The following is a 23,602-nucleotide window of genomic DNA, read 5'->3' on the forward strand; positions in this document are numbered from 1 at the left end:
TAGACTGGCTTTGTCTCTTAAATTTTTTTAGTTTCTTCTTCCCCTCATGAGATATGGCCTGGATTTCTTTAAAAGTTTTTCTTTTTTAAAAATTTCACTGCATGAGTAACTGTAAGCTCCTTTTTCCTTGCACTTGCCAAGCCTTTTTTCACTTGAACGATTAGTCTCTTGGTCATTATCGCAGCGTGTTGCAGACATTAGCCACAAGAAGCTTCCAGATCCCCAGCTCACTTACTCAAGTGCAAGTGTAGCCTGGGTAGGAGCAAAGTTCATTCAGTGAAATTTTCCTAATTGTCTCTTTCAAATCCCTACTCTTCAAGGATCTTATGTTCTAGTTCTAGGAGTCATATATCCATTTTTAAGTTTAAAATAGCACCCATTTTTAAGTTTAAAATAACTGGCCTAGTGGTGTAATCATCCTAAATTATGGCTATTTGTTTCTTCAGACAATTTTGTTAAATGATTTAGACCATTTATTTGTCTTGGTCATAAGTAAACTCTATAATGTCACCTAGATTCTAGAGAGGTAGAGAGGTATGAGTTTAATTAAACTACAGAATCTTTTTGCTTATGTCAAATTGAAACAAATACCTTAGAAATGCATTGTGTTGCATGGTTTTGATGGTAACTGTAGAGTTCATATAATTAATTAAATCTTGCCAGCATCACGTGATTCTTTCTTTCTCTAAGTTGGTCTTTCTTGCCTCGAGTTGGTATAATCAAGTCTTCAATGTAATAGATTATGTTATAATGGGTACTTCAGCAGTGTTTTCATACTGTCAGCTTTCTCTCTAATCTATGTAGAGAGTAAGAATGAAGATTTTGTTGAAAGGCAAAAATTATTCATAGGAAATAGTTGGCCTCATAGATTTTCAGCATAGGGAAAGACATTGAGAACACAAGGTTTAAGTCCCTGCATTTCATTCTGTCCGGATCACAGACAAATGGTAACTCGCTTCTGCTTCCTGCATTCCATTCTTTACCTTTACCAAGTGCAAGGAGACAATGGGTGTGTGCCATGTGCACTTAGAACTTCAGCAGCTAATATTAGAAAAATGCTTTGAAAATGACAGATGGGAAGAGCTATAAATGCAATCGCTAATGGATTTATGCACCCTCTCTCTCTCTATTCCAATCTATTTCTACCAGTATTTTCCAAAAAATTTCCCAGGGCTCCACCTGAAGTGTGACCTGATGGCACCATAGCACATGTGTTTCCTGAGTTGGCTGAGTGTTTCCAAAACGTATCTACACTTTAAATTCAAATGTTTACCCACTAGGGTTTAAATCATGGAAAGTGTTACTGCCTTAGTGTGACAGCCATATACTTCAGCCTAGACTATTGTTACAAGTGCTGTGGGGCTTTCTACAGGTTTTTCCCCCTTTATCTTAGTCAATATGGGCCTAGAAATGTATCATTCCTTTTTGGAAAAAAAAAAATCAGATTTTCAGTAGTGTAAATAAATTGACAGAGTCTGCTTTTAAATCTGTAACATGCAGAAACTTCCATCCCCTTGCCATGTGCCTCCTCCCAGCTAGGTGGTTCTAACTATGAATGTGACAAGGTAAAAAGCCTAAACACTTATATTTCTCCTGCTTCCCACGTGCGCTTGAAATGAGACACTTCATACTTCAGTCTCAGGTCAAGCCCGGAAACATATTCCTTTATTTACTCACTTAACCAAATATTTATTGAGCTTGTACCGGTCTCGCAAGCACTTTTCTAGAAGCTGGATATACAGCTGTGAAAAAAACACAGATGAAAACCCAAGCACTCATTAATAAGTCCATCAGAATGTTTAATTTGGCATTTCCTGTAAACATCTGAACTTGTTCATAAAGAAATATAGAAGAGCATTAGTCCACTGAGGGAATTAATTGCTTTGTAAGAACATTATCTTATGAAAGAACTCAATTTAGCAAATAGCAGGGTCCTGAAATAATTCAACTTATAATATTTATACTTACTATGAATTGTATTCCCAAATGTCCAAGGAGTTAAAAGAAAGGAATATCTCCAGAGAGTTATTCTAAGTTCAATAACATCATTAGCATTTCAGTCACTTAAAAGGATGAATGTGTTTAGGAGCTTGAGGAAGAGAAAAGAGAGCATATCCAGTCAAGTGTGAAAATACCCACCTCAATTTCTAACAGTTCCTCCATTCCTCCAGACACCAGGATTCTTAAATTTCTAGTCCGTGCTGTTATTGTTGTTTAGTCACTAAGTCTTGTCTGACTCTCTGCAACCCCATGGACTGTAGCCCACCAGGCTTCTCTGTCCATGGGTCTTCCCAGTCAAGAATACTGGAGTAGGTTGCCATATCCTTGTCCAGGGGATCTTCTTGACCTAAGGTTCAATCCTGTGTCTCCTGCATTGGCAAGCAGATTCTTTACCACTAAGCCACCAGGGAAGTCTTCTAGCGTAAGACCTGGCATCTATCCATCAATGTTTTCAATGTTTGTAGAATTGTACAAACATCGCTATGATAAATAATGCACACAGTATTCATTCCTTATAAGAGGATATTCCTGAGTGAGTTAGTACTCAGTTGTGTCCAGTTCTTTGCGGACCCATGGACTGCAGCCTGCCAGGCTTCTCTGCCCATGGAATTTTCCAGCCAAGAATACTGGAGTGGGTTGTCATTTCCTACTCCAGGGTATCTTCCCAACCCAGAGACTGAATCTGAGTCTCTTGAGTCTCCTGCATTGACAACAGATTCTGTACTGCTGGTGCCACCTGAGAAGTCCAGTGTGTCCCTAGGCCATTTAAAAATGGGCTGATTAGGTTAGAAAAGATGAAAAAGTAGGGGTTAATACATTTCTTTCTGAATTTCCTTTTGAATTTCTTTCCCTTCTGTATTTCCTTCACTGAACACAATTTTAAATGTTCTAACATCTGAATTGAAAAAGTCTTTTCTTTAGTTTCTATCAGGTTAGAAACATTGGTACTAAATGGATGCTGATTTGTAAGTGGGTCTGTGCAAAGGAGAGTTTGTCAGTCTACTTTCTTTCAATATCCAGATCAAATCCAAGAAATGATCTTATATAAGAGGTCAGAGTCATGAGTTGATGGTAATTTTTGTTCACATTTGTTAATTCTTTGAGATAATTTTTGACTCCTCCTATTACCTCTTGCTAAAAATGACTCTTATCTTGCTTAAGAAAATGTGCTTATTTAGATAAAAGCATAATCAATACTTTCATGGAATATACATGGAATAAGACCTTGGATTTTACTTCATGATTTTCCACTAGAATCTAAAGGCCATTTGTGGTTTATTTCTCACCATGTGGCAATCCTTAAGTGTTTTGCTAACTTCTTAGAGAACTAAACCCACTCAGCTTATGTTGCATAAGGTTATATTCCCGATTACTCAAATAAGAGTATTTAAATTATTTAAATATTTAAATAATGCATATGATTCAATCAGTAACACCTGAATATTCATGGTGTTGAATACTTCAAAATACCTTGTTTAAAATGAAAAACTTTATTATTCCCTTATGGTCAATTGATCAACTCACCTTACTCTGAAATATCAATGCTTTTTGTATTATGGTAGAATACGGGTCAAATTTGAGTTCATCTGCTAAAAATACAACACATGAGGACTTCCTCGGCAGTCCAGTGCACTTCCAAAGCAGGGGATGAGAGTTCAATCCTTGATATGGGACTAAGATCCTACATGCTGTATGGTGTGGTCAAAGGGGGAAAAAAAACCTTGCCATGCATGTATCAGAAATATCAGAGGGCACTGTCCATCATGAACAAAAGTCACAAGTAATATGCAAATGAACAGGCACTGACAATCAGAATGGCTTCCCAGGTGGCTCAGTGGTAAGGAAATTGCCTGCTACTGCAGGAGACGTGGGTTCAATTTCTGGATCAGGAAGATCTGCTGAAGAAGGCAATGACAACCCACTCCATGGGATTTCCCACTTCTTGCCTGGGAAATCCCATGGATAGAGCAGCCTGATGGGCTACAGTCCACAGGGTTGCAAAAGAGTTGGATGCAACTTAGAGACTAAGCAACAAACAAACAACAGCAATCAGAATGGATGCTCAACTAATTAGAGCAGATGCTCGCCATAGTGCTTCATACCAGTTGAATTCAGCTACATTAAAGATCTGTCCTTTTAACGTTCAGTTTTTGTAGAGACAACCCCTTTCAGGACTTCTTAAATCCTTGTAAGAAATACTTTTGTGCAAAAATAAAATTCTTTTTTCTAAGAATGTAAAAATATACTATCAATTTCTAATATACAAAGCAGAAGGAATAAGAAGTAGCTATTGTTTTCTATAAATCTTATCACTTAATGGATTGGAAAAATATGGCCAGTGCAGTAATTTTAAATATTCATATTTTTAATATGTCCCCTATTATTCTTCTTTCCTTTATCCAAGTTGATAAGCAGATGCAAATACTTTCTGCCAAGGTCAGCTTAGCTACCCAAGTTAAGAAGAGCTTTTTCTTACTATTTTCTGGTTTGCTATGCAAATTAGAAAGAAAATAGCCACACGCTAATATTTAAGTATACTCTAAATATATTCTAGCATATACCCTTATTATTTTACATGAAACTTTTAATTTCTGTTTCTGTATATTAGTCCATACATTTTAAATTTATTTTGATGTATTTAGCATAGCATTTAATTATCATGGTGAAAGGTTAAATGCTTAAAAAAAATTAAAAAGATTAAATACTATCAAATGGTTTGTTATTTCAATATTTGATCACTTTTACCTTGAATGAGTAAATGTTTAGTCAAAAGATATTCAGAGTCATAGATATATTTTTAAGTGCATATATTTTTTCATTTTCTTTGCTTACAACATGGATTAGTTTATGATCTTATATACATAATTACCAGAAGATACATAGTCATCAGTTCAGTTCAGTTCAGTCATTCAGTCATGTCCGACTCTTTGTGACCCCATGAATTGCAGCACGCCAGGCCTCCCTGTCCATCACCAACTCCCAGAGTTCACTCAAACTCATGTCCATCAAGTCGGTGGTGCCATCCAGCCATCTCATCTTCTGTTGTCCCCTTCTCCTCCTGCCCCCAATCCCTCCCAGCATCGGAGTCTTTTCCAATGAGTCAACTCTTCGCATGAGGTGGCCTATACATGGTCATCAGTTCAGTTAATTCAGTTGCTCAGTCATGTCCAACTCTTTGTGACCCCATGAATCACAGCACGCCAGGCCTCCCTGTCCATCACCAACTCCCAGAGTTCACTCAGACTCACATCCATCGAGTCAGTGATGCCATCCAGCCATCTCATCCTCTGTTGTCCCCTTCTCCTCCTGCCCCCAATCCCTCCCAGCATCAGAGTCTTCTCCAATGAGTCAACTCTTCGCATGAGGTGGCCAAAGTACTGGAGTTTCAGCTTCAGCATCGTTCCTTCCAAAGAACTCCCAGGGCTGATCTCCTTCAGAATGGACTGGTTGGATCTCCTTGCAGTCCAAGGGACTCTCAAGAGTCTTCTCCAACACCACAGTTCAAAAGCATCAATTCTTTGGCGCTCAGCCTTCTTCACAGTCCAACTCTCACATCCATACATGACCACTGGAAAAACCATAGCCTTGACTAGATGGACCTTTGTTGGCAAAATAATAGTCACAGGTATGTTCAAAAGACATTTTGAAGTAGACATTCATCTACTTACAGATGAATTCATTTGCTCTAAATACAAATTAGAAACTCACAAACTGGTGTTTTTTTCATCTCCTTAGAAACACCCTTTATGTTGAGTATCTGCGTGTTCTACAGCTTGGGTAGAATGGTAATGGGGCCATTATATGCACATTGGGCTGCTTGTGCTCAGTCGTGTCCGACTCTTTGTGACTCCATAGACTGTAGCCTGTCAGACTCCTCTGTCCATGGAACTTTCCAGGGAGGAATACTGCAGTGGGGTGCCATTTTCTTCTCCAAGGATCTTCCCAACCTCGGGATCAAACCCGAGTGTCCTGTGTATCTTACACTGGCAGGTGGGTCCATTATCATAGATACATGTGGTGGTACCTTGTTCTGTCTCCATCTTGCTGTAGTTAGCTTTCACTAAACAGACTGCGCTTAAAAAGGGAAGGAAAAACAAATTGATAAGATAAAACTGGGGAATTCCAAAATAAATACTGCTAACTGACCTTTTTTGATGGCTCAGTTAGGCATGTTTTTGTTATGGTACCAATTGATTTCTTTATTTACTAGTATGGTGCATAACTAAGGTAAACAATTGGGTAATATCTTTGGCTTATATTTTTGTAATTCCTAGACAGACCGATAATGGTCTTTCTCCTATAGTTTTAAAAGTCAGATAAATTCCAAAACATTTGGAGAACATGGAGCTATAATTTTTTAAAAGACAAGTTTTTCTTTTAACTCGCTTCTCTTTTTAAAGAGTATATCTCTAAGTAAATAATTGTATCCCATGCTCATTTACATGCAAAAAAAAAGCTCTGTGTATATTAGAAAAAGAAGCCGATGAGAAACCTCTCAGCCAATTTCCTAATGCTAGTGTTTAAAACCTTATAATTTTTATCTTGGTGAACTGTAAAATCAAAGAATTACCTCTCATTAAGGAGTTCTATTTCATCATAGCCACTCTGATTAATACCTCTGTAAGATTGTACAAGAAATGCTCAGTCACTACTAAAGTTTTCTTTTTAACCACCCCACTGTGCATCACAAGAAGTCAACAGTTTATAGCTACTTCCTTCTTATGACTTTTTAGCTTATCATTAACCCCATTCTCTTATCCTGTACTCTGAGATGAGCAAAGAAGATAATATCCACAACATTTCCATTGCTTACTCTAGAGATAATAACCTTTTTGAAAAAGAGATAACCCTTGGTTTCTTTAAACAATTTCTTCCTCTTTAAATCCATGTTAACTTTCTCTTGTCAAGTAAGACTTTCAGTGCATTGTAAAGTAAATCAGACAAAATTATTTATAGCATGGTCCATGCAAATGAAATTGGACTAAATATACTGGAATTGTTTATTATTCCTTGTAAATTTGCTCCATAATTCTTTAATATTTACCCTACAATTTTTTATCCAGACTTTTTTCACATTACTAAAGAAATCTAATGGATTTTAAAAAGTATTTTTATTTTTATATATGTATTTATTTGGCGCCAGTTCTTAGTTGCAACAAGTGAACTCTTAGTTGCAGCATGTGGGATTTAGTTCCCTGACCAGGGATCAAACCCAGGGCCCTTGCATTGGGAGCGTGGAGTCTTAGCCACTAAACCACCAGAGAAGTCCCAAGTTAAGAGCTAAGCTAACTTTTTTTTCTAATTCAGTCTCATATGCCACTGTGTCTGGGCCTGTTCAGTAGGATTGTTGTCATAAGATTAGTTACAAGTATCTAAGTGGTCTAGATATATATATCTTTAAAGCAACTCCTTAGCCTTTTTAACAAGAAGAAATTAAATGTTAGTGAAAAGTCCTATGTACTTATTTCTTTTCCATAGTTCCTTAGTGGCACCATCTGAATTTGCCAATTTCTACTTAGTACTCTATGTTATGAAGTTATACTTTTGTTTTAAATAAGAGCTGATTTTTCACTATTTCACTGTTTGACGTGAGTGAGTGGTTGGTGTTATCTGCCTTGTTGAGTGTCTCCTTCCTTAAATCTCCCTTCTCATTTGCTATCTAGCTTTCAACTCAACCAACTTCCTTTTCTCTTTTTTCAAAATAGTATTTTTAGGATGCAAAAAATTCACTTGTTTGCATTCTAAAATTTGATTAATTCTACATGCACGTATTGATACCATGGCATGCTAAGCAGTGAACTAGATTCTGGAAATAAAGTATGGATAGTCAGTCCCTGCTTTCAAGGAGCACAGAGTGCAATAGGAGAAACTGACAAATAAGTAAATATTTACAATGCAGTGTGGCTAATGAAGAAAAATAGGATTACATGGGAATATATGGGATACAAGAATTAAGTAATTTACAGGGTAAAATCTGGCTACTGGTATTCATGATTCCTAGGTAGAAATAAGATGTTCTGTAAGAAATGTTCTTTGGGGTTATATAAGTATGAAATTTGTTCTCTCTGAGGAAGTCAGGGATATCTTTTAAAAAGGAGGAGGCCAACCAAGTTTAGGGCAAGCCACTTCACTGCAGCCTGAGTTTCATTAGACATAAACTGAGAAAGTTTGTATTAAATGATTTCTGACTTCTACTCCTAAAACTCTGAGTCTGTAAGTTTTGTTTTTGCAGTTCACTGAAAAATCTAAATAGCCAAAGCCTGTTTTGAAATCTATTTCAACAAATGATCCATAAAATAAATAAGCACGAAATTCAATTTTTTGGAAAAGTGGTCTGGCTGTAGAACTGAGTAGCCCCATAAAATATTAATTTGGTCATAGTGTGGAAATGTGAAATGACTGTTAAATGAGTCAGGGCCTTATTTGTGGCCTTTGGCTCATTTGGTAAGATTACCCATTAGCCATGTAGGCAGCATAACACGCATGGTCAAGCAGCTCATGGGAGCATCCTAACAAATGTTAAATAAAAATTATCTTTCTCTAGCCTTAGGAATATATTGCTGTTATTTTCAAAATAAGACTGCTCAGCTTTAAAATCTCAGTCAATAGGAAAATAATTATATTCGTTGCACTTAAAATCCTGACTACTATCTGCAAATGTTTTCTAATGTGTTTTTATAATATGTTTTTATGTTTTTTTGGAAGTTTAGAAGTGGAATGAGTGTAGATGGTTTCTGACCATCATCTAATTTCATTGCTTCTGCCCATATGAACTCCCTTTGTATCACTGCAATACATGTATATGTAACATTTCCCTTTGCAGATGCAAAAAAGTGTTTCTCCTTAGTCCTAAGACACTTTTTTCCTTTGTCCTTAACTTTGGTTTCATGAAAAATTCCTTCTCCATTCTTTTATTTTACCTATATCTTGATGATAATAAATTTAAAATCTCTGTATGATAATCCATCAGGCTCATTCAGTATTCCTTTAGCTTATCTACAAAAGAGCATGTGCTTTTCTCTTTGCTCGTTTTAATGAGGCCTTCCTACTGTGGCTCTAAATATCAACCAAACATGTTAATCTCTTAGGATCTGGCTATTATTAAAATCTCTCAAACCTTTTCTGAATTTTAAAAGATGTGATTATTATAATTTAATCTGTTTACTTCCACATGAACTCAAGTGGAAATGAATCTCCTGAAATAGCCACATTTTCTTCCTCTCAAATATACATCTGAGATTAAAAAAAAAAAAACACAGCTAACATTTAAATCTGGAATCTGGGTTTCTGTGACACCAAACATCTGGATGAAAAGTGAAAAATTCAGTAGATGTTTTCAAATATCCAAATATTGTGTCGGTAAAACAGTTAAATGACTGAATCTTACCATTTTTATCTGAATTTTTATGTATCATATGTATGGCACCGTCAGTCCTTTCTAATAGAAAAGTGTCAGTTTCAGAAATAATGCATTCACAAATATGTACGTATTGACTACCTATTCTGTAGGAAATATTCTAAGTGCTATAGAGAGTTCAAGGTTAAAGGCTTAAACCTTGTCCTCAAATGATTTGCAGTCCAGTGAGGGCTATAACACAACACATATATACATAAAAGACAATGTGGATGAGAGGAGAGAAAGCACTGTGGAATTTTGGGGGAAGGTGACTACTCAAGGCTAGGGAAGACTTTCCAGGGGACCTAGTGTTTGGACTGACCTTGATGGACAGGCCAGAATCATGGAAATGGAAGGGAATATTGTAATCACACAACATTTGAAATACACTCTCCTTTAGCATCTTGGAATTTTACTTAAATCCAATAATTCTAAATTAGCCAGATGATTGTAACAACTTTTGTGTCATTTTTCATTATCAAAGCCTTAGGTCTCTGTATGGTTTTTGTGTCTAAATGTGTTTCTTGGGTATTTTGATGAATTTATATTTGTTTCCCTTAAGAGTTTCAATTTTCCACAAAGAAACGTACTGAAATTTACTCTCTGTGTGGTCATTATAAAAATTCTACATTGTACTTTGCTTTTCAAATTAGAAAAAAAGATATAAATTTTTCACAGTTCCATATACATTGCATGTTTAAACCTCTGTCTTCCAAGTTAAGTGATTTTTTTAATCTATTAGGATCACAACACTGATCAACTTTTTAATTAGCAATAATCACACCTTGGATAAACTTCATTGGTACAATACTCCCACTGCACAAAGCTGATCAACTTTTTAGAAAATCCCAAATCCTCAAGATTTTTGCCTTGTTCGATCAGAGTCTAGAGCGAGGTCAAAGCAAAATGGTTCACCTCTTCTTCTTCCCCCCAACCCTGCCTTCGCTCTTTTGCCTCATCATCATTCTTCTCTTTAAAAGAAAAAATAAACAATCATTTTTAGCTAGAGGGAGATAGGGAGTAAACTGAGAAAATTTCTGATAATCTAAAATGTGCCACATGTATAAACTGGCTCAAGTAGCTGAAAGGTAAAGGGTGGCTGGATTTAGATAAAGCTGGATCCAAGGGCAGAAATGTGCATGAATCTATTCTTCATAGCTTCTGGCTCTGCTTTTGTCTGTGCGCTCTTCATCCTCCATCAGCCTCTCTCCATTTGGTGGCAACAATGGCCTGATGGCAACTCGACACAAATTCTACTGACTTAGTAACCCCAGTGACAAAAGAACACCTTTGACGGACAGTCCTAACTGACTCCCATTAAGCTCAACTTGGCTTCCATCTTCAAAGCAGCCAGGATGACTAGCTATGTTGATTGGCTAAGCCTGGGTCCGTGAGCCACCCCCAAGCACATCTCTGAAGGAAAATCAAGGCGCTTTTATCAAGAGAAAGGGGGAAAGTTACTTCAGTGAAAAACTTTAATGTTAGAGTGGGAAAGCCCTCCTCTAAATGTCAGGAGAACAGGTGGTTATCCCAGCGTTTCCTGTTTCTGTGGCCAGGAGTGTGCCTCTTGGTTTCCTTATCTGCATAAGTTAGGTTGCAGGACAGGGTTCTGTTTAAAGACCTTTTTGCCTCAATATTTTGTGGTTATGATCTCAAGAACTAGGATAAGGATAAGATACCCAGAAAATGCAGATTTACAAATAGTAACACAAAGCAAGAGATACATCACGTCTCATGTAGAAGTGGTTCTGGTAGAAATTTGGCCTTAGCTTTGTAGTGGAAGAGCAGAGGCTTTTTACTGCATCCTGAGGTAGTGATAAGAGGCTCAGATAACTTGAGAGGAGGGGAGAAGAGTGTGTATGTGTATAAGAGAGAGAGAGTCAGTGAGGTTCAGAATTAACCATCAGAGACTTTATTATTATAACCTCCATAGATATTTCTTAAGGCATGTACGTTTGCCATTACAGAGACTCAGTCCCAGTCTTGTTCAAGGTGGCAGAACTACTGACAAAGCTTAAATAAGAACTTATATCTTTTTTTTTTTTCACTCTTTCTAGTGAAAGAGACATTGAGCCAGAGTTGGGAGTTAGGGGAGAAATACAAAAGTTTAGAAAATCTAAGGCTTTACTCTCAGAAAGTTGTACCTAGTCAAAGTGTATAAATAAGACGTGACAAGGAAGGGCTAAAAGCTATAAGTGCTAAGTAAATCACTATATGAACCTAGCAGAAAGCAGATTACATCCAGCTATGAGGATGTGATGGTTTTTAAATATCTTGCTTCTGGTTTCATCTTGAGATTTCATTTTGTTATACGTTCTAATCATGACATCAGAATTTCTGTTTACTTAAGATAAATTAAATTAATGGTCGTTGAATAAGTTTGATATTCCACAAAAAGGCATTTATTTATTCAGGAGTTAGATCTTTAGCACCAACTTGTATCAGTTCAGTAAGCCTGGTCCTAGAGCAATAAGTGATATATACCTGTATACCCAATGCAGTTTCATTGTCCCCATTAGAGAAATTGCTTAGAGGGTTTCATCTATGAGCATCATCATTAAACTCAAGGTGACCTGAATTAACTCTATAAAAGAGGTTGTATTTTGGTCGGGGTGGGGGTGGGGTGAGCGGCAAGAGGGGTAAGAATTGAGGAAAAGGAAATGGTGATCATAAGACCAGTTTCCAAGTTTTTGCTCAAACTAAGAACCTGCCCAACAAATTATTTGATCATTTGTCTCCATGGCTGTATTACAGCCATTATGGAAGAAACCTGACAAACTGCACATTGTTCCTTAAAGAACTTATCTAGTAAACTTTATAGACCAGTGAGTCAAACTCATAGGATAGGAAAGTAACCTTAATGATTGATTCTTGACATGCCCTTCTTTTAAAAAATCCAATGAATAACAAAAGAGAATATCTAACTGTATAAAAAGTTGAATTAGCATGTTTTTTAAAAAAAGAAAAATGGAGTATAGGGGCTTCCCTGGTGGCTCAGTGGTAAAGAATCCACCTGCCAATGCAAGAGACATGGGTGCGATCCCTGGTCTGGGAAGACTCCACGTGCCACAGAATAACTGAGCCTGGGTGCCACAAGTATTGAGCCTGTGCTCTAGGGCCCGGGAAGCACAGCTACTGAAGCCCAAGCACCCTCAAGCTCGTGCTCTGCAGTAGGAGAAGCCACCACAGTGAGAAGTCTGTGTACTGCAACAATGAGTAATCCCCACTTATCACACCTAGAGAAAGCCTGCCCAGCAACGAAGAACCAGCACAGCCAGAAATAAATAAATAAATAGAATAAAGTTTTCTAAAATGGAGTGTATAAGTTAATTACAATAAATTGCCATTTTTAATTAATATTTGATTTTTAAAAATTGTTTCCAGCAGTATACATGCAGACGATATAGGAGTATATAAACAGAAAGTAAAAGTCTGCACCCCAGGCCCTACACAACATAAACCATTATTCAGTGTGTATTTTTACAGATGTTTTTCTTATATGACAAGCATTGATGTGTGTATTTAATTAACGTATTTATTTAGCTATTTATCTATTTTACAAAAGTTGAAGATACATGTTCTACGGTTTCCTTTTTTCACTCTGCTGTATGTGGGGGAAACATTTTTGTGAGAACTTCATGTTTTATTTAACTCTGATCCATTTGATAATTAATTTATTGTGTACTTTTAATTCATAAGATGATTAAAAATATCACTTGAAGTTTTCTAAAACATTAGTACAAATCCTTTCAACATGGAATAAAGATTGTGATAAATTTGAACAAAATTTTGTTCCAGTTTGGACAAAAATGGACAAGGATTAACCACAAAAGAATATTATTAAGTGATTTCACCCAAGAACTGTTTCAGTGATAAATTTATATTGTAGATCTATTTGCATGTACTTGATCAACCAGGTTAACCCCAAAAAGGAGGAGGGAAAAAAAGTCTAAGGTCAGTATCTGGGATACAGATACATCTCACATTCGAATGAGTCTTTAGAAAAAAGGCAATTAAAAAAAATTTCTATCTACATTGAGTCATAAGCCATACGTGTCTTATTAGCTTTTTGAACAGTTGTCAGCTGATATTCAAAATAAGAGAATCTTTGTGAGTCACTTGTATTCAACAGTGGCTTTAAAATTATTTGGGGATGTGAAAAACTTTGACCTATGCTGGTTCTTTCTTGATGAAGGGAATCATCATCATTGCTATTATGTTACAATGTATGTTCTTATGAGTAAGTTGAGCCACCTCTGGGCCACTGGACCAATGTGGGTTGGCCCCCATCAGTGAACAGACTAAACTATAGCCTTATTCCAAGAATATGGAAACTGACAACAAATTATTGCTTGTGGTCTACTTCCAGTTTCAAGTGCAAACATACCAAAGTTTATTTTAAATTTGAGCCGGTCAGACATTTAGCAATACACATCAAAGAAGAAGTGAAGGCTTCCCATGTTTATTATTTCAATATGATGTCTGTTCTAATAAAGTAGAAGAATGCATATGACAGACCATGTAGTAGAAATTCTCTAGTTCCACAGTTTGGCTTTAAATATATACATATATTTGTAAATTAATCCAAAACACATTGCCATGGTTCCAATTCCTCTGAAAGCTGATTGTTTTCCGTCCCTTTTTTAATTTTAGAAATACAGTGGCCGACTGCCAGAACACTTTCAGATAAACAGTCCACTCCATGTATAAAAGGGGCATAGAATCACGAATGTTCAAAACCACAGAATGTTATTTAAGTAAGTTAAAGTTATTATGGTCTTCCCTATTAATTAAAGAAAAAAAAAGCCATCTGTGCAAGGTGAATTTTCGTAAGGTCCCAATTTTTTTTAATAATTGTGGACAGAATTTGCAACTGCTTTCATAGTGAAAGTACAGTTCAGGGATTCCCAAGATATAATGCACTATTTATGTAATTCTGTGGTCATTGACTAAATTTCTAATAAAACACTGGGAAGAGTTCTTATTATTCCATCTGAATGTGCAGTCCTGCTTGAAGGAACTGACTGTAACTAACTTTACCTTTCTATTTTTCTACCACCTTAACATCCTAAATCTTTATTTCATCTGAACCTTCTCTGTGCATGTGCACATGTATGTGTGTGTCTCTGCCTCTGCTTCTTTCACACACACACACACACACACACACGCATTACAGCCCACATTTTGTCAGAACTGTCTTTGACAAAAACATCGCAATGGTGAGCAAGACTGAACACACACACCAAAAGAGAAAAAAGAAAACACTGCATGAAGAAACAGCACACTGGACAGCATTACCAATGCAGATCTATACATCCTTGTGATGAGGCCGTGTTTTCATTTTTATTTGCAGAATTGATTTCCATTGGGTAAATAACCTATAAACCTAGTAGGCTTTCAAAATCTTAGAGGAATAAAAAGTCAGAGGGTGCTTCTCCCTTGAGTTTGGCAGGAAAATACCACGACAAGAAGGATTTGGGGATCTTTTTGGTCATTTTCCCTCCAACCAGTGTTGTCAGTCAATTAAAATTTGTACCCTAGGTCTTTACCAGTTTGAAGCCACTCCCGGCATCTGTGATGAGCAGTCCTTCTTGTTTGTGCAGCCATTCATTATCTCCATTACCAAAAGGAGAATAGAGGACAATTACATTGTTTGGACGAATCAGAGTGTTAGGAGGAGTATCTGTCATGGTGGCAGAGTGCAGCACCTGACAGGCAACGATTGATGGCCAGGAATGAGTGTGAGTGGCCAAAGCTGCCTCATAGGATGCAAATTACTGACTGTGGATTCCAATTTATCCTGTTCATTTTTCTTGCCCGTGCTGAAGACCATTAGTGGTTTTTGAAGCAGTGAAGGGGTCATTACTAATGTGGGTAGGCTTGAAGCAGGAGGGGGAAGGAGGGGAAAAGCCTTCTGTAATTACACAGCTTTCAGGAACAGGCTGGAGGCCCTAGCCAAAAAAATGTCAACACCTCGCAATCAGAAAAATTTATTTTCATTTTATGCTTAACCCATATTAACTCAACATTATCATCTTTCTTTGTTAACATTTGCAGAATATTAAAAGCCTGGCTTCTATATTAATACAAATCTAGTTAACCCCTTTTGCAATACAGGGGATTTTGTTTAACCTAATGGCATTTGGGTTTGCTAATAAGTAATTGTGCACATTTTGGATAATGCACGCTATTATGGAAGATGAAATACCTGAAGAATAAAATCTTAGATGAGTGAAAAACATTCGCTCTCAAACACTGGAATGATTAGAATGCTATGAATGGAATACTTTGTTGTACCTAATGTCACCCTTTAATAACATTGATGAGAAATATTTATTCCTGAAGGCTTTCCAGTTTAGAAACGACTTTGACATGCCGTATAAAAGTTTGCCTTTCTGTTTAAAAAAGCCAGTGAATTTAGAGTAGGGACCTATTTAACAGATATATTTTATAATTATGTATATGCCAATAGAGTGTCTCAGAGTAAATGCATAAATCTAAAGTAACAACCTGATTTCAGAATGAGAGAGGAAAGGGGTTTGATGATGGGAGGATGGTTTGTTATAAACGTTGGTGAATTGTGCTGTGACGTAAAGAATTAAAAAACACTGAAACCTATGGCTTCATTCTCTTATTGCCACACTTGAGGGTAAAATGTAAAATTTCTGTGTGAAGCCTTCCCATAATTGACTCCTTGTGATGTGTGGTCATTGTATGTGACCCTCTTAACCCGGAGCAGCAACCAGGAAAAATGAAAGAAGCTTCCACTGTCCTTTAAAGGAGTCAACATAAATAACTGTCAGTGAACTCTGCTGTAACTGAAGCAGTTGCCATGGCTTCCAAGTATAGTTGTGATTATGTACAATCTTACTTTCCAAACTTTGACTGTCAATAATCTTAGATTAACCAGGAAATAATGATTATATTGAGCCATCTTACAAAGGAAACATAGGAGAAGGGCCGCACAGAGGTTTTCTAGGAAGTAAAATGGTCCTGAAACTAGCTCCCTTAGCGTACATGAAGTGACTGTAGACAACAAAATTCAGACCCTTCGCCCAAGTGCTGTGCATCCCTGATTGACTGAGGAAACTGAACACTTGCAACGCTGCTGGCTTTGTGCTGCTGGCCTCCACAGCATGGTGGGAACCGGGCCGCATGGGCAGATTTTTGGATTCTTGTCTCTGCCCACATTTTCCCCTACGTGTGATTAAAAGGCCGCGATTAGGAAAATCAAGTCATAGACTAAAGAAATCACAAACAGTGGTTTCATTCATAGACGTAAGTGACTCTTTCTTAACTTCTGATACATCTTTCAAAACATTTGTTTTTTCATTAGCATCCGTACCCTTCCGAAGAGCAGAAGAAACAGTTAGCTCAAGACACAGGACTTACAATTCTCCAAGTAAACAACTGGTGAGTGACCCCCAAATCAATGTCTTTCTCCTGTGGCTAAGATAAGATTGCTCAATCATTGCTTTTTGTTTCTGAAACAAATGGGATTGAGGAGGATAACTCCTGTGTTTCTACCTTGAGGTGTGAACGTGGTGCATAGGGAGAGGAAGAGGTAACGAGGTAAATGGTTTTGATGAGATATATCCTTTTTCTCTCTCTCCCTCCCTCTTTCTTTCCTTTTCTCTTCTCTTGCTCTTTCTCTCCACCTCACTTTCCCCGTCTCTGATGCTTTAAAATTCTTGAATTGAGCAGAGCAAATTCAGTTTAAGTCACTCCCATTTAAAGTAGTTACTCTGGGTATTTTGGTGCAGTTGTCATTTGAAGTTATCGGTTCTGGAAGGTTTGTCTAGGCTTTTTAGGGTGATGGAGATGCAAGCTCTTTAGCAATCCTAACAGAAATTTATTTACCCAAATTTTTTTGTGTTTTTGAACACAGGGTAAGAAAAACCAAAGATTTACCCACTTTTAGCTCTGACATTTGGCCGATTACTGCCGTGGAGGTGCATGGGACATCACTCTTTGTATATGGCTTAGAGGGTAACTGAGGAAAAGGAGGGGCAGAGGATTAAATAAAATGATCACAGTGGCCAAGAAATGATATAGGAATTACTTATCAAAATACTGGCCCAGGTTTTATCAGCAGCTTAATTTTGTTCAGTACATTCTTGGGGTGATGTTCAGATTAATTGAACTGACAGTTCTCTTTCAAAATTCAGGGAAAGTATTTGCACGGATTTCAGGCCTTATACAAACTTAATTACATGGAACTCCATTTTATCATTCTAATTCCATGTAGCAGAGGTTGTATTTACAAATGAGAAGTCTCTGCCTTTATTCACAGCTTTCCTTAATATATTTATCAAAGCAGGTTCATTTACAAAGTGCTCTATCTGTGGGATACAGGCAGGCAGACATTAACAAAGCTTTTAGGTTTATCAGGCTCGCTGCCTGATGAGCTACCCGAGGGTCAATTGATTTTGTGGTTCTGTGATTCATTTTTTTCTCATTTTTCTAGGATCACAATGAGAGACATGCTTGGAGAATTAGCCAGTTTGTCTGCCTTATCTGTCAGGCAATTTTTTTTTTTTTCCCAGGGAAGTCAAGCTACTTAAATTGGCCACAGGAACTGCCGTTATCTGGCTTTAATGCACCCTATAGTGTGGATAGCATTTCAATTACACCAGTAACCAAAGCTTAGCTGCAGCCCTTTTCATGCCTAGTGCTGTACAGAAAGTGATGTGCCTACCTACAGAAGCAGAAAATTGAGTTGCCTTGCTTCTGTCAGGGTGATTAATGCAGAAATAAACTGCTAACCTGAAAAGAAAGGCAGAAAGAAAGGATGGACAATACAGACTTGAATTCACTTTAATTTTCTACTGAAGATTGGAACTATGTACATTTAAAGATACCCTTTAGACCAAAAACTTGGAATAAAGGCTGTAATCTCCAGACAGAGATGTGTATGTGATTCCACGTTGATAGGAGCCTCATAGAGTAGATACGTATATGTCAACATATATATATTCTCATTTATGTTCCTAGGACAAGCTATCAGAAGTCTAAAACAATAAAATAAATGCACTCTGTGTTGATGGTTGAAGACTTATTTGCCCTGCATGTTTTTTTAATAATCATCGTACTAATCACCAAGCTGAGCTACCTTGTATACAGTGGACCTTAATGCAGTGAATGTTGCTTTAAAATCATAATTTTTATAAGTTTGGAACAAGTTGAGGGTGGTTGTGACAGGAGTTTGGGGAAAAAAAGGAACTATTGCTACATGGATATTTGACTTTGACATTTGATCTTGCTCTTTTTGAAAGTACTGCTCCCTCTCATCCACTCCCTGTACTTTTTGATGTAGTCATTACACTTGAAGAGTGAAGATGCTACAGTCATATCTGAAGATGAGCGTTTCTCACAATTAGACACCCGGTTGGAACCTGGAGAGAGCACCCCTTATTTTCTGAATTCCATTAAGCCCCAGGGCATGGACGAGGACTTCTGTGGTGTGATAGCTTGGGTTTCTTGTTTCTCTATTATTTGAGCCTTGTTTGCCGCAGAATGCCAAGGGTTAGAATGTGACAGTCTATCACACTGCATACTTCCCATAATATGGCATCAGTGTTGACACCTACATCTTTACAAAATAATTCCATCTCCTTAATTTTCACACTTCCCTCTGAAAAACCCTCTAATCCTGCCCTGAGGTCTAATTCTTAGCTAACAGCTACCATAACTTTGATAATAAGGTGTGACTGTGAGGATAATACAGCAGATACTTCTAAAAGACTACCAGGAGTTTCACACAAGGACCGTATTTTGGTGGATCTCAAAAAGAAATGTAAAAGAGAACACCAGCTACTATACAGTACATTCTGAAACTGTCCAATGTCTTGGTGGTATCATCTTTAAAACAGAGAAAGCTATCCAAACTCATTACAAAAGGCTTCATAATCACTGTTCTTAAGTGCCAAGTGATAACTAAAAGAGATGAGAAGAGTAGGCTGTAAACTATTTCTCCAGGCCCTGAGAGCTCTCAGAAAGGGGAAAAAAAAGAACAGGGATCAGCAAGCAGTTCTAAACCTCATTTAGTCAACTCTGCTAGGAAATAATACCCACTTCTCTGATTGAGGCCAAAACTTCAGACTAGTGTGTTCTGATGCCTATACTAAAAGAATTTGAATAGTGTAGAAAGCATTCACATCGGAAAATCATGGAAGACCTGCTTCAGTTCTGCTTCTCACTTACCTCTTAAAATAGAAAGGCCTAGCAAGGTCAGGGTAGTTAAGTATTGCTGTAAAATATCCTCTGTAGTAATAAGCAATAGAACATGGCTCCACGCACTTGATGAGAGCAATAAGCAATAAAAACAGACCTGTTAAGATCGGTCAGTAATTTCAGAACAAATAAGCAAAAAGGAAGTTTAGGAGATAATAAAGGGAATTAAAGATTGTTCTATCTTAGCAGCTAGTGTTAAGAATAATCTTAATGGGCTTTTCCTGTGTATTTACAGTAGGGAGTGTGCAAAAATTGATGATACCACCAAATCAAAATGTGATTTCAGGAAAAGAGTGGAGTTTGACACTAAGTCATTTTTTCCTACAATTAGTCATCAGAAATCTATTAATATCAGTCATCTAACTAAGACTTTTTTAAAAAATTGATGATAACCCGATCTTCAGTGTATGTATGCACTTCACTGCCAAAGCTAATCACAAGTACTATGGTGAGATTGGCTTTCTAGACTGTTCAGTTAGGGGAGAGTCACCTCAACTGTGAAATCCCCAAAGTGTGTGCATAGGAGTGAAGAAAAGCAAAAAAATGAATATCCTCAGTCTGAATAAGTTACTCACCATGAAGAAGCAAACGTGATATACTATGACTGAATATTCATTAAATGTTGGTAGGTAATATAGTGTAGTGGGTAATCAGACTCTGGAGCCAGACCCCATGGGGCTAAAATCCTGGTTCCATCCTTTATCAATTAGATGTTCGACCTTCACCAAATTGCTTAATCTTTTTAAGCCTTGGTTTCCTCATCTATAAAATGGGGACAATAGTCACATACAGTTGTAACATGTCAGAGAGGTACTGCGGTCTCAGCATAGTGCTGGCAGGTACCGCAGATGTTATCTGTTGTTAAAACAGTTAAAAGTACATAATTATAAAAATGAGAGAGAGAGAGATTTATGATGATTTCAAACAATGATATCAATTAAGACATCATTAAATCACTTATAAACTAGAATGGAGATTTCTTTCAGGAAAAAAATAGAGGCAATAAAATTTGAGAGCAGACAACTTACTGTGCATAGTTTCTATCTTAAACAAAGATAGACTTTTGTAGTTTCTTAGATGATCCTTCTTTTGTAGTTCTTTGATGCCAGGGAGGTAAGATTAGGGAGCCCTAGGAGGTAAGTGGCTTCAAATAGCTGTGAAGACTAGACTTTTTGAAGGAAAGTTTTGGGTATTAATGCTCTGGTATTTCCTCAGGAGCCATGCTTACATGCATTCACTGACAGAAAATTTTTTTGAAAATTATTTTTTTTAATGAGGAAGTTCTTGCTTGAATAATTTGTTGGGGTGCATTTATACATCTTTGAAGTTAGTAATCATTGAAGTATAGCACAATCTTAACTTTGACAATTAAAACCCCTCAATCCCCGGGTCAGAAAGATCCCCTGGAGAAAGAAATGGTAACCCACTCCAGTATTCTTGCCTGGAATATCCCATGGACAGAGGAGCCTGGTGGACTACAGTCCATGGGGTTGCATAAGAGTCAGACATGACTTAGTGAATAAATAACAAGAAAGCTAAAAATACTATGTGAAAAATCATAACATTTCCATGTTCTCGTGTAACTTTCCTCAATGCTATATAAGAATTATAATATTAATTTTAAGTTCCTGTTTCTAGGTTTAATTTTAAAAGGAAGAAATACTGTTTTTAAAAACTCATGTCACTGAATTGCATCCTTATCTATATACCAACAAGCAAAATACCAACAAGCAAAACAAGAAGACAGGTATACTAGGAGTAAAGGACTTACTTTCTTGATAGGAGGCTGTCTCCAGGGCCCCAAATAAACATGCACAAAACTGAAATTTCAAGGAGCTTTTTCAGTTGAAGGTAGCTCAGCGAGTTCTTTTGTGTAATAGATTTAAATGTCCCTGTACAGCCTCTCGACCTGAAGATATGAAATATCTTCATCCTGCCTGCCCCATCTTTCCATCAGTGGTCTTCCAACAATCTTTCTTGCTACAACAGCCTTTAATAATCAGACATCCACTTTGTGGAACTTCCTCATGGGAAGCAATAGCTTTGTTTTACCTATTTCAGTTTGACCATGTTGACAGTTTTTTCTAGACGATATAAAAGCTTGTTCAGTTCGGACTAAAGTACTGTGCCAGGGGAATTCCCGGGTGATCCAGTGATTAGGACTCAGTGCTTTCACGGCCCTGGTTCGATCCCTGGTTGGGGGACTCAGATCCGGTAAGCCGAGTGGTGCAGCCAAAAAAGAACTGTGCTGGGAAAGTTATTTTGGGAGTCAGTTTCTCTTTCTAGCCTTCTTCCCTTTCCCTTTAGAAACTAGGCTCATTAACTACTCAGTGACTTGGTTTTCTTACTTGTGAAATGGGAAGATAAGGAGACAAAAGAATTGGTGTGTGCACTCCTGTTGTAGGTTAAGAGTGCTCTGAAAAGAAAAGGAGGTTTTGTTAGAAGACCTTCCCAGCCCTGATTAAAATATGGACAGGAACAGAGTGGTAGCCTAAGGAAAGCAATCATTTTCCCCAGGAATCCATCAGTCTAGGGGTGCCAGATGCTTTTCTTTGCTGCTTACTCTTGAAGGGCAATAATAGTGTTCTCGGTGGGGTTGAGGACAGGGTCAATGTCAGGCCCTCTGTCAGTGAATCCCCAAGCCCAGTCTGAGCCTAATTAAATGAGTAGGTGGCTGGGTTAGTGGTAAAAGAGGTTGCACTTCTTCACAGCAAAGACAAGTCATTTTCAAAGGTGTGTACGTTGTCACTCCCTGGCAAGGAGAGCAGACACTGGAAAATACATTGTAATATTAGGACATCATGAGTAAGCTGGGAATTGAGGAAAATAATTTTGTAATAAACATATGGAATAATTGGCCAGTGGTGCAGGAAATCTAAATGAGGAACAGGGACAGCTGGACACTTTCATCTCCAGAGAAAAAGGATTGAAGGAGAGAGTGATAGACCAAGGAGGTGGAGTTGAGAGAAACCTAAGGGAATGAGCCGTCTGGACTGAATACCTTCTCCCTGCTCAGCAGTTTCCACCATGGCCATTTGTTAAAACGCAGAGCTGCCATCTTTGCTGATTATCTCCAAGTTACATCTATGTTTCTGAATAAAAATCCATTTGAATCTCAAGTCAGATTTGCCAGGTGCTAGGTCCATTGTCAGCATTTAATATGCTGAGACTGCCGATGCTAAGGAAGGGAAGGTTTAAAAAAAAGCGTTGAATTCCTGGTTGGCAAGCTTGAGGTGAAAGATTTCTCTTTCCATGGCCTCCTATGCCAGAGAAACCAATGACCCAGGGAGGAGGCAAGATGGCTAGGGATGTGGGGCCAGAAAACCTCATGAAGTCTTTTGCTAAAACTCGAGTGTTTTCTTTTCATTTTTACTTTTTATTATATGTTGAAGTAAGTGTTGTGATAGTTTCATGTGGACAGCAGCGGGACTCAGTCATACATATACCTGTATCCATTCTCCCCCTAAACTCCCCTCCTGTCCAAGCTGCCACGTAATACTGAGCCGAGTTCCCTGTGCTATACAGTAGGTCCTTGTTGGGTACCCATTTTAAATATAGCAGTGTATACATGTTTTCTTACCGACAGTCACTCCTGTGAAAGAGCTGAATTTGTATTAGCTTAGGGTCTCCAGTCTCTTTCCAGCTCTACTAGGCTTCCAGTTATTCCGTCTCCATGGTCATATGATCATTTCTTAGGGACCTGCAGTTGTTTCTAAGAGGAAAACCAAAGGGAGGTGGTAAGAGAGATTAAAAGACATGAAAAGAAAAATACACATGATTAATGTTTAACCAGAGGGATTGCCCGGAAATTTAATGGATTTCATTTTGCTCTGTCTACAGCAAATGGAACTGAGGGTGACCAGAGCATCAACCCCTGGCCTGCCAATTTTGAATAAGAGGGACTATTACCATGTTTTCCTACTTTACTTTCTGCAGCAGATTCCTGACATTCCCACATTAGTCTGAAAATCG

At 37.6% G+C, this 23,602-nt stretch overlaps 1 protein-coding gene and 1 pseudogene across 14 annotated transcripts in view; one reads left to right on the forward strand and one right to left on the reverse strand.

Annotated features, from left to right (window-relative positions):
- MEIS2 (Meis homeobox 2) overlaps positions 1-23,602 on the forward strand; it is a 224,078-nt gene that overhangs the window by 136,818 nt on the left and 63,658 nt on the right. For all 14 annotated transcript variants that reach the window (XM_086321978.1, XM_086321975.1, XM_086321986.1 and 11 more), the window contains one exon: positions 16,734-16,810. In XM_086321978.1, the coding sequence (XP_086178104.1) occupies positions 16,734-16,810 (77 nt within the window). The remainder of the gene's footprint in view (positions 1-16,733; positions 16,811-23,602) is intronic.
- LOC147364796 (U4 spliceosomal RNA) lies at positions 10,149-10,225 on the reverse strand (annotated as a pseudogene).

The sequence above is a fragment of the Bos grunniens genome, chromosome 10 (genome assembly GCF_055505025.1).
Source record: "Bos grunniens cultivar Pamir isolate PY7600 chromosome 10, Bosgru_T2T1.0, whole genome shotgun sequence".
Lineage (NCBI taxonomy): Eukaryota > Metazoa > Chordata > Mammalia > Artiodactyla > Bovidae > Bos > Bos grunniens.